The sequence below is a fragment of the Sminthopsis crassicaudata genome, chromosome 1 (assembly GCF_048593235.1).
Source record: "Sminthopsis crassicaudata isolate SCR6 chromosome 1, ASM4859323v1, whole genome shotgun sequence".
Taxonomy (NCBI): domain Eukaryota; kingdom Metazoa; phylum Chordata; class Mammalia; order Dasyuromorphia; family Dasyuridae; genus Sminthopsis; species Sminthopsis crassicaudata.
The window spans coordinates 252,003,949-252,016,532 of NC_133617.1; the positions used below are offsets into that span (position 1 = coordinate 252,003,949).

The following is a 12,584-nucleotide window of genomic DNA, read 5'->3' on the forward strand; positions in this document are numbered from 1 at the left end:
TAACTTCCACATATATTGTAATAATATCTTTTCTCTTTGACTAAATTAATTTGACTCTGACTTTCAATTATTTTCTCCTACCAAATATAAAACATTTCTCTATTTCATATAGATATTGCCATCCATTTCCCTTCTAAACACTTATTTTCATTCCTAGAAAAAATCTCAGTATGCCCATTTCTCTCATTCACAAATGATTTTTCTTCTTTGAATCTTCTTAAATCTTTTTCTTCTATAACAATTATCACTTATTTTCAATCTCACAATTCTAAGGTTCAAACAAAATAGACCAACTGGATTACCTACATAAAATGTAACAAACAATTAACAAAAACAGCAATCAAAACTAACTAGGTAGAAGTTCAACAAAATTATTACTTGATCCCCTTATAGCTTTACTACATCAACTTCTTTCATTCATTCCTTCAACTAACCAGTTGTTTGAATGACTTATGGTGCAAATAATATCAGCTCCTATCTACTTAGTACTGTATTTTATAGATTGTTATAACAACCTAAGGATCATGGAACCTAAGGTCTAGTTCATTCTGGTTCTAACATTAAGTAGTTGCATAAAAAGAGTCAAGGTGCTCATCCAATGTAGAACTTAATTTCCTCATCTGTACAATAAAGCAGGGAGAGTAGATGGTCAAGTCTCTTCAAATTATAAGACTTCTAAAAATTTGGAATCTATAATTCTACTTTGTGCTAGACACAATGGTACATGATGGTTCACAATGGTTCAACAGTCCTGACTGTTGAAATTAGAATTTGTTAAATCTTAAAGACATCAATGAATGAATAATAATTTTTTCTTTGATTTTTTCTGTCTGTTATATTATACATAATAAATTTTTATAGATTAAAAAGAACTCAGGAAAAAAGATGGTATAACCCCTTTATCTTCAATATAAGGAAAAAATAAAAACAAAATCATTTCTCCCATGTAAAATAGCATTCGATATATTTAGGGAAGTAACATAAAGAACAAATGCCATTTCCCAACATTAAAGGGGTAAAATATGTGAATAGTCAGGTCTTAAAAGAAATATAAACTACCAATGACAATATATTATCACTAATAAGAAAAATGCCCATTAAAATAATTTTGAAACTTCATTTCACATTAAATAAGCAATGATAAAAGATGATGATAATAAACGTTGAGGCAAAGTTGTAGGAAAGTAGAAACGTTAAGACATCATTAAAAGAACTGTTAATTTTTCCAATTACTTTGGAAAGCAATTTTGAACATACTGGAAAAGTTATTGAACTTTTGATGCAGTGATAAAGCTACTAGTTGCACATATTCCAGAAAGGTCAAAGAAGAAAAAAAGGCTTCAGGTGTATTCAGACATTTAAAACAACACTTTTATGGCAGATAAGAGCTAAACACTAAGCAAATGCTCATTGATTGAGGGTACAGCTAAATAATTTCTGGGGAACAAATGTAATGAAATGTTACTGCACTCTTAAGAAATGGCAACTTCTCAAAATTCAAGAAAATTTATATTACTTATAGGAATTAAATTACTTATAGAAACAGAATAAAATGAGCAATGACAATAGACCATTTGATTCAATGACCACAATACTGTTGATATAGTGAAAGGCACTGTGGTTAAGAATCAAAGCTCACATTTCAAATACTGTCCCTACTCACTTCCTCTCTATGTGGCCTTTATCAAATCTACTTAAGTTCTCTGTAACTTAGTGTTTTCCATCTATAAAACAAGAGCAGTCAAACTATCATCTCTATTTTCCCTTTAAGAGCTCAACTTATATGATACTTGATATAAAGGAATACAATACTGAACAATATCAGAATAATGATTTTTTTAAAAATTGACTAATGTTGGCTTCATTGAACTAAACGTGAAAATGCTTACCCTCCAAAGGCCCTAAGGAGGCTTGTACAATGTTGGTTCTGGCTAATACCCAATGTACTACTGGTATACAAGGAGAAATCAATAATAAACCAAACTCCTTTGTTATAAGGGAGAGTCAAGGGGAGGGTCAAATCATTGAGAAGTGTTAGTAATATTTTTTAAATTATCAATAGAAAATTTATTTTAAAAAATTAAAATCTAGTTCATGACAGTCTGGTCTAGAACGTAAAAGTCTGCTGACTCCCAAGATAGTAATTTTTCTACTATTTTACATTATACTCAAATTATCTGTTAGAAGAATATTAAAAATGATTTGTGACTACTAAATTCTCTTTTCCAATTTAAATTTTATAAGCTACCAATTTTCTTGGCTTACCTGATAATGCTGTAGTTTTCAAATAATTATCAAGGCAAGGTAGAATGTCTTTGTAATATGGCTGAATTGTATGTTTTGGTATGTACAACGACCACTCTTCTAGGGCATTCAGACCTACTTCTGCCAGTGGGGTATAACTTAGGCCCAATTTGAAAGCCATCTGCATATTAATATATACAACAAAGTAAATGTCACAAAGAATCAATAAGAACAAAGAAAAAATTTAAAAATAATAACTAAAGAAATATCAGCTTTAATATGAAAGGTAAACTATCAAGTACTACAATATATAAATTCTATAGCAACAAGAACATACAAATTGTACCAAATGGATAGGGTATAGCATTGTGTTTAATATGGTTCTCTAAAGATTAATAATCATGAAGGAAAATGTAATTTGATTTATAACAGACACTAACCTGTAATGCAGGTACATAAGCTTTAATATCCAGCTCAATGATGTCATGTGGCAAACACAGTACAAAGTTCAAACAGGAGGCTAACAGTTCATCTTTATATTGCTTCATTTTTATTGATACCTTAAATAAAATAACACTAATTATTCAAAAAATAATATTTAATAAATGTCATCTCAGGACATACTTAAAAGTGAACATTTTTCCTATTTATGGCACTTTGTAATAAATTCTAGATCCTCTGCATAAGATTTTAAACTATAAATTTAATACTTATCACAACCCAAGTTAATTAAAAAAAAAAAACAACCTGAAAAGATTATAACATCATAGCTGTAGGGAATCTGACAATTAAAAAGGATAAATAACAGCTTTGTTATTTAGAGAATTTGGATACAATGTATAAATACTTTCATTATAATTGCCAATGATATTTAATATATTCTCACCTGGATTCACAAGTAAATTTTAAAATAATTAACAGAATCCTGTCCTTGGCAATTATGATTTTTTCCATACATTGCTAATTTTAAAATAATCCAAAACAAGATAGGAAAATAGCTTTTTAAAAATCTATGATTTCAATGATACTATTCCCATCGAGGCAAATCACAATAACTCAGTGAGTTACAGCAAATGAAAAATTTACCAACCAATTTTATTATAAATCTCTCTGAATCTAATTGAGCTTCAGGTAACAGATATCTATCACCAGTAACACATCTAAAGCTTCTCCAACTGCTAGAATCTGTGAAAGTTTACACTCCACGAGTTCAACCTTTGAGAAGTCAGGGTCATTAATTAGTGTGAAACTTTTAAAAAAGTTACCTCTTTCCCAAACTTTGCAAATAATGCAAAACAAGAATACTTTTCAGGGTCTTCAGGAGATTTTTTATGGCTCTTTGGACTTAGTCCCTGTCAAAATAATGTACAAAACCATGTCATACATAAATAAAATAGCCCAGGAGTTCCCAACTCATAAGAAAGTTACTGCATGTGAACCAATTCATTAAATGACTCAGCATAATAAATAAGAAAATACAATTTCTGTAAGCTGAATAAATATCTTGCAATACATGTATTACCATTTTTGTATGTAAATTCCATTATGATTAATAAAATACAAATTCATTTTTAAAAACTGTTTAATTCACAGTAGTAGCTTTCTGTCAATTGTATTCTCAAACAAATATATGCAATACAGCTACTACCAGAAAGACAACTATGAACTTTGGGATATTTATGAAGGAATCTTCATACTCTGAAGTCCTACTATAGCTTTGAAGTTGCCAATTTTTTTTTCAGAGAAAGAAAATTATTTTTATTTGTAAACTAAATGAAGTATATTATCTACTTCTTGATAAAAGAGATGATGAATTCAAGGTACAAAATGAGACATTTTTTTTAACACAGCTAATGAAGGAATTCTTTGGTTGACTATTTTTGTTACAAAGATTTTGGTTTTTTTCTCCCTATCCTACAATCTTCTCTCCACTCTACTCCCATCCCTGCCTCTCTGGAGCAATAGAGAAATAGGAGAGAGAAGATAGATTTTTGTCATTCAAAAAAATTTTACTGTAATATTTTTTATGCTCAAGATTTCTGAGGTTGGATAAAGAATACATAAGATCATATTTTTGAATTGAAAGGGACCTTATAGTTCCATGGTTTCCAACATCTTCATTTAGAGTTAAGGAAACTGAGGTCCAAAAATATTAAGAGATTTAAACTTCACTAAAATGATTCTTTCCATATGATTACACTTATACATACTTATCTTTCAATCACTAATTGATTTCTAGGAAGATGTAATGTATTAGAGAAGGGGAAGGTAAAAGGGAATAACCATAAATAACTACAATATGCCACCATACATATATTATTTCATGTGTTCCTCAAAAATCACCATGCAAAGGGAGATGCTATTATTATTCTGGTTTTCCAGTTCAGGAAATTGGGAAAGGTAAAGTGCCTCCTTGCCCATGGTCACACAGCCAGTTAAGTGTCTGAAAATGCATTTGAACTCAGATATTCATGATTCCAGGCCCAGTATTCTATCAACATTTATTTATTAAGTACCTAGTATTAGCCAGTTACTGTGCTACATGCTGAGAATTGAAAAACAAAAACGAAACTAAACTAGGACCTTGCTCTCAAGAAGCTAATAATAGGAAGAGGACAACTATATATATTCCGAATACATACAAAAATGTTTTAGAAGGGAAAGTATTAGTATGTGAGGACACTAGAAAAGGCTACTGTGGTTCTGGCACCGTGTAGGAAAGGGAACAATATATAATAAGCCTGGGGTTAATAGCCACTGGAATTTACTGAGGAAGGGGATAATATGGTCAGACCTGAACGTATGAAAAAACTGTCTAGAGGATGGACTGACAAGGTTAAGAGGCTTACGACAGGAAAATCACTTAGAAGACCGCTTTCAGGTGAAAGATGATGAGGACCTGAACCAAAGGTGGCTATGTGAAGGATGAAAAGAGGTCAAATGCAAGAATTGTTAGGGGAGTAAAAAATGACAAAGTGGGCAATTGTATATGTGGGATGAAGGACAATGAGGAATCCAGGATAATTAATCTAGGTGACTAAAAAAATGGTAATGCCCTTGACGAAAAAATTCAATTCCATAAACATTTATTAAGTACCTACTGGGTGCCAGGCACTATACTAAGCAATGAGATATAAAGAGTTAAATGAAAATCTCTGCCCTAAAGGAAATTACAATTTAAGAGGGGAGAAGAGGATTTGGAAGAAGAGTAAGTTTGAGAAATAAAGGAAAAGGAAAATAACGAACTCTATTTTGAATATGGATAAGTGCTAGATGTCTGTGGGACATTTAATTTAAAGAGTCTAAAAGGCAGAGGTAAAGTTCAAGGTGCAGAATGAGATATACATTGTTGGACACAGACGATTTGGAACTTATTTATTTATTTTTGCCTAACCACACATATTTGTTACAAGGGTCTTTTCAAGCCTGGAAAGATTTACATGAACTGACGCTGAATGAAGCAAGCAGAACCAAGAAGCCATTGGACACAGTGACAGCAAGATTGTGCAATCATCAACTATGATAAGAGTTAGCTCTTCTCAACGGTTCCCAAGTGATGCAATGCAATCCCAATAACTTTGAATAGAAAACATCATCCATATTCAGAGAGAGAATTATATAAATTGAATGTAGTTTGACACATACTATTACCATCTTCCCCCCCCTTTCTCCTGATTTTTCCCTTTTGTTCTGATTTTTCTCTCTAAAAGTGATGCATATGGAAAATAATACTAAATAAAAATAAATAAATTTCAGTTGCTTCCTATTACCATTAGAATCAAATACAAACTCCTCCCTTTGGCCAAACATAAAAAACAAATTAAAAAAAAAACCTCACCAAGAAAATCCCCAAAGATCTTTTCAATTTTGCTTTTAAATTGAAGGAGTATAAGAAAGAGAGAGAAAACAAATGCCTACTAATTAAAAACAAAATAAAATGCAGGGAGAAAAAAAGACTAATGCTATTTGTGGGCCTGTATAATTTTCCTGTGACTTCTTCATATTCTCTGTACTTAGCAAAATATCTGGAATATAATCAGTACTTAATGTGTGCTGATACCTAATCAACATGTAGAGATGTAATGGAGTTCAGTAGAGCTGGCCAGATATATAGATGTAGAGATAATAATTAATATCATGGGAGCTGATAAGTTCTTCAAGTAAGAAAGAGAAGAGAGTCCAGAAGAGACCCTGGGATATGGCCACAAGTGGGCTATGATAAAAATAACACAGTAAAAGAGAGAACCAGAGTTCAGAAAAATGGGAGTTGTCCCAGGAGAGAATAATGTAGAAAAACTTCAGACATGAGAAAAGATTCTGCAGGAAAGCGGTGTAGACTTTGTTACTAACCAGCTTTGAAATTCTAATCTAATGTTTCATAATAAATTTATTTTATGCCTGGAAGAAAAAAAAATCTATACCATAAATGCCAATAGTTAATCCCTGAGGAACATGACAACAAAGCCAAAATAAAATATTACATGTTGGGTAAAATAACTATCAGACATAATTACACTTAAGAGAAGATTGCTAAACTAAAAAAACAAAATATGGAATAGTTATATATTAATAAAAATTACACATATATACAAACTAGTTCATCAAAGGAATACTCAGTAGAAATGCTTTACAAAGAAATTAGAACCCAAGCAAAAACTCATGAAATCTGATATTTCATTGATGTGAATTCTTACTATATTGAGTAACAATGAATATAAATAGAACATATGTTAAAATTCTATGACATCTGTAAAACAATGAAATTCCTTATAAATATCTCACCTCAAAGTATCTTAATTTTTTGGCATTTCTTACTGCAATAGCAAGTAATTTGTAGAATCCACTAATGAGAGGTAATCGTGTAGATTGTAAAATCAACTCATATCCAAATGAGTATATCCATGGTTCAAAATACTGAATATGCTTCTCAGGAAGGATTTCTCTGCAAAAAATAATACATATACGTAAACATGTATGTGGGAACATACTTTAGCACAAGTATTTTTTATCCAAATTTTGAAATTATGAGGGACATAACTTGGAACCAATCTATTTCATTATGTAAGTATGACAATTGACAGACCTAAGGGAAATGTGTGTGAAGAAATTTTATCACCCTTTCCATTTAGTACTTCAGCACTATTCTGAACTATAGAAAGAAAAATGGCTGATACCAAAAAACTGTCCATTCAAACCTTCAAACTTTAGGCTGCTTTAAGTATATTAAATTGTTTATCTTAATGATTAATATTCTAAAATTATTTTAAATAATCAATTGCAAGGCTCTGGATGCTTGTTATGCTACATTATAATAGTACTTTTATAATAGTATTTAATGTAATCTATAAATATAAATATACATAATATAAATATAATTTAATAATAGTATTTCACACTTAAACAAGTAGCTAAAAAAATACCTGCAAAACTCCACCAGATTAATGAAGGCAGTAAAATCTTTAGGTTTAGCAGGATGCAAGTTTGCAGCTGGATCTGAGGTTGGAATTACCCATACACCACTAGCTTCACTCTCATCCTGAAAAATATCATTGTACCATTCATCCAATCCAATATTTATTGAGCTCTTACTATATAGAAGGCCTCAAGAAAAACGTGCTTGAGGGTAGGAGGACATGACTATACCTTTTCTGCCCAATGAGCTGTCTTTACTTTCTCTAGAACCCCGTTATTGAAAAGATTCTAGTTTCTTAGCTGAATGAAAACCAGGGCTACTTCCTTGTCATGAATTATCAAAATGGGGCTTTAATGAAAAAATATATTACTAGAGAATTTTTTAAAAAAGGAAAAATAATATCATCAAAAAGCCATTTAACCACTATAATTTCTAGATGAGGCAACTAAAGTCTAATGGAACTAAGTGATTTGCCTAAAAATTCACAAAACCAGTAAATAGCAAAGACAAGACACAACCTAGATCTTCTGAGCCACAATACTTTTTCTATATTAGGCCGTAGTGGAAACAAGAACAATTTTATACTGGGTCTTTTTCTTTGCAGATATAAGGAATCATTCCAATGTACATAAATTTTAAAATATAATAAAGCAAGTCATCAAAAATATTTTACTGTAATAATCTTACATTAAAAACATTCGCCAAGATTCAAGGACCATAACTGAGATTTGAAAGAGTTGCCACTAAATAAAAATGTCACTATTTACCAGAGATTATGAGGTTATAATCCTTTGAATAAATAGAATATAGACTGATCAGAGCTATAATACAAAAGTTTAGCAATTAATAGCAAGAACCCTGAACCTATGATAGATGATATGATATGAAGAATTAAAAAATAAGCTGCAAACTTTTAATATATTTTTTGTCTAAAAAAATTCTCATAATTACTATTACTCTAAATCAAATTAACCTTAAAACATATGTGCTTATTTTTTTTAAACTTCAGCTAACCATGTCATGGTTAAATTTTTCACCTGAAATCGCCCAACTCCTAACCCAGTAATTTAAAATAATATCCCCTTTCTCCTCTCCAAAGATACCTGAGAAGAAAAGACCAAACCACTGTCATGTTGCAACTACTATGCTGCGTTTTTCTATGCAAAACTTCCATCCTATCTTAACATCTGGATTTTTCAGAAAACTAAAAATAACAGCATTTTAAGATGTGTACAATGCTTTGCACATGCTATCTTATTTGCTAAATCTATTTTATGCCTAATAAGAATTATTTAGCATCACTTCCTGCTACTGTTAGAACTATCAGACAAATTTGTTGTCAAAAAATTTTCCCATGGTTTTTAATATACAGAACAATTACTTTTAAACATAATGTTTTCCTCCATATTCAGCTATGCTAAATCTAAGATTATACCTAAACTAATATATCACACCACCATGATTTTTCAAATATTTCATAATCTAAATATATGGATTTTTTTTCATTTATCAAAATGAGATCTGTCATACCATCTTAAAATGCTATGTAAATGCTAATAGTTTAATTTCTGAATATTCAAATGTTAAGATGTAAAAAAAGCTTTGCATCAAAAAATATAACATACAATACAAAATTAATATATAACAAAGAAACTTTAAGGTTTTATCAAATACTTTCCTCTAAACAACCCTACAATGTAAGGGTGTAAATCTTACTGTCTCCATTTTATTTATGAGAAACAAAGAGAGGGATTACTAGCAGCATGAAGTTACAGTTACAGACAAGTTGCAGAGCTAAAAGAATGGAACAGTTCTTACCTCCTGATCGCCAACATTCTGCTTTTCTAGTTTAAGATCTAATTTCTCAACAATCTTCAAAATTGACTTTATAAGTTCATCATATAGCAAATGATTCAGAGACTGAAGAGGTGAATTCACTAACAGAAATGTTTCATCTGCTAGAAGAGAGTCCTTTGGAATAAGGAAAAATAAAGAGAGCTTGAATCCCAAAATGTATGTATGAATACCAAAGAAGTTTTCCATAAATATAAAAAATGCATTTCCCTTATATAAAAAAAAAAAGTATTTTAATTGAACCTAACCTATTCCACTGATCAACTAGCCTATTTCCTAGCTAATACCAAATGGTTTTGGTAACTACTGCTTTATAATCTAGTTTAGATCAGGTACAGCCAAGCCATCTTCATTTGATTTTTTTTCCCTTAATTCCCTTGAAATTCTTGATCTTTTGTTCTTCCAAATGAAATCCCCCTCCCTCCCCGAAGCTGGGGTTAAGTGACTTGCCCAGGGTCACACAGCTAGGAAGTGTTAAGTGTCTGAGACCAGATTTGAACTCAAGGCTGGTGCTCTATCCACTGCGCCACCTAGCTGTCCCTTCCAAATGAAATTTGATGTTATTTTTTTCTAGGTTATTAAAATAGCTTCTTGGGAGTCTGATTGGTATAGCACTAAATAAATAGATTAGTTTAGGTAGTATTGTCATCTTTATTATATTCGCTCGACCTATCCAAGAGCAATAAGTACTTTAATTGAGAAAATAGAAATAAGGTAAGTTAAAATATTGCTTTTTAAAAGTTGGACTAAAACTTTTTTCATTACTTCTTTTTGTAATTTTTTGTTTTAAATTTAGAATCATTATAAATTATCTGTTATTCTAAATCATCAACAAAAATAAACACCCAAATTTTATAAAATCAAGCATAAAGACAGTTCAAATTATTTAAAATTTGTTTACCTTTAAAATTTATTATTGTCATTAAAATTTTTTAAATATCTTGCTTGATATGCTCCTTTTAGGAATAATTTTCTTATTTTTTACCCCTTCAAATTTTGTCAGTTCTCTATTACTTTTCACTAATGAAATACTCTAGCTATGAAGCCTGAATAGTATCTTAAATTAGTAGGAAATCACTATCTGTAATATCACATGTATAATAATTTCATCTTTTTCCCTAATGGAACATCACAACAAAAAATACCAACATTTACTTCTCACACTAACCACTGCACTATGGAATTTTTGGATATCTTCAATGAGACAAGATATATAAAGGAAATACTAATAGTGAAAGACAAGATAAAGTAATCAAGATAAATCTGGAGAGGCAGCAGAATATGAATTGAAAAAAATTGAAGAAAAATACAAAGACAAGACACAACCTAGATCTTAATATTTATCTCCAAGTTCAAAATTATTAAAACAAAAAAAGATTCTTTTCATGGTTTCAATGCTATTTTTACCTTCATTTGATCACAGCTCAGTAGATTTCTGAAAAGATCTAAATAGTCCTTACATGTAGGTACTTTCCATTTTCCTGTTTTAACCTCCCCAGATGCAGGATACTCTTCAGACTCAGAAACCTCCTTACCAAAGGCCTCCTAAAAATAAAATTACATATTTATGTTATTTACTACAGAATAATATTAATAAGCATTGGAAGAAACAACTATAAAACATGTAACTGAACACAATCTTTCTGACAAAGACTTTAATAAAATCATTGTATACCATACAGAGAGATATGAACTAGGTTACAGTTCTATTGGGAAAATTGGAAAAAGCTAAAGAAATAGAACTAAAGAACATCAATTAATGAATCAGTGCTATCCTAGAAGGAGGCCTTAGTGAAATAATATAGGTGTTTATCCTTTGCCTTATTCTGTTAAACATATTTTATCAATTGTTCAGATAAAGTTATAGATATTGCTTGTTAACTTTGCAGATGACAAGGAACTGAAAGGAACAGCTAACACAATGGATAAAAGAAAAAGGTTGCAAAAAGATTTCAAGAAGCTAAAATGATAGACCGTTAATAAGATGAAATTTAATAAAAATAAACTAAAATCCTAAATTTACAGTTTAAAAAAAAATCACAACTCTTAAGTGGGATGAGTAGAAAGAGAAAAGAAAGTCTTTTGGATGAAATATTTTCATGTGTTGGTCAAGAATTTTTCAAAAAGCCTATTTTTTGTGTGGGGTCAAAATGTCTTTATAGTAAGCATAAAGTTATTGTTTGATACTTTCCAACACATCACAAATGTGCCCATTAATCAAAATACCGTACAATTTTTTAGCCTGTTATAGTTAATAATTAATAAAACGCATAATACATAGTGTTAACACCAGATTTAGTATAAAATACTAAAAATCTCACAAACATATTTAAGTTACCAAAACTAACAAGAGATGAAAAGGAAAACAGACTAGATTATTTGCATGAAATTACAAAGTACTTTTACTGAACCCAAGCTTCCCATAAATATTTTTACAACATAGTCATTTTATCAGTGTTGTATGGCAGTAAGATCTAGACCATTCCTGCCTTTGAAAAACAAAAAGAGAATGAGCATCAAAGACCACTGGAAAGAGACTAGATGAATGTAAGCAGACTGCAACATACAACCAATGAGCAAATGTAAAGAACAGGAATAAAAGACATCATTAAGGAATTGTATGACATAAAGAGAAATGAGTTGGTTATGTGGTAATAATAGAAAAGGGGCCATCTGGTAGATGGCCAGAATGTTTCACTGTATTATCACAAAATCAAAAGAAAGCAAGGAAGACCTCCAGTACACTAACTGAACACCCTGTGTGGCAAACTTCTGGGAGAACATAAATGAGGACAGAAAGGATTGCAATCTGCATCACTGGAGGGAACCCCCCAAATGATCAAAGGCCATTCACATATTTAAGAGTTCCAGCAACACATATTTTAAAATATCTGTTTCACAATTTACCTTTTGAAGGATGACTGGTTTGGAACATACTCTGATTAAGCCCTGATGCACTAAAAAAATTAAAAAATAAATTTAAAAAGATCAAAATACATATAAAGTCAACAAACAAAACCATTTTTGAGACACAAATCTATTTTCCTATTTCACCTTAATCATTATCAACATT

General features: G+C 30.5%; 1 protein-coding gene across 6 annotated transcripts in view; it reads right to left on the minus strand.

Moving 5' to 3' along the window:
- PRKDC (protein kinase, DNA-activated, catalytic subunit) overlaps nt 1-12,584 on the minus strand; it is a 166,408-nt gene that overhangs the window by 134,276 nt on the left and 19,548 nt on the right. For 5 of the 6 annotated variants that reach the window (XM_074277974.1, XM_074277964.1, XM_074277954.1 and 2 more), the window contains 8 exons: nt 12,419-12,468; nt 10,919-11,056; nt 9,476-9,628; nt 7,665-7,780; nt 7,027-7,186; nt 3,510-3,596; nt 2,685-2,804; nt 2,266-2,425 (listed from right to left, as the gene is read on the minus strand). In XM_074277974.1, coding sequence (XP_074134075.1) covers nt 2,266-2,425; nt 2,685-2,804; nt 3,510-3,596; nt 7,027-7,186; nt 7,665-7,780; nt 9,476-9,628; nt 10,919-11,056; nt 12,419-12,468 — 984 coding nt within the window. Of the gene's footprint in view, nt 1-2,265; nt 2,426-2,684; nt 2,805-3,509; nt 3,597-7,026; nt 7,187-7,664; nt 7,781-9,475; nt 9,629-10,918; nt 11,057-12,418; nt 12,469-12,584 lie in introns of those variants that run through there. The other variant, XM_074277990.1, reaches the window with a different exon arrangement.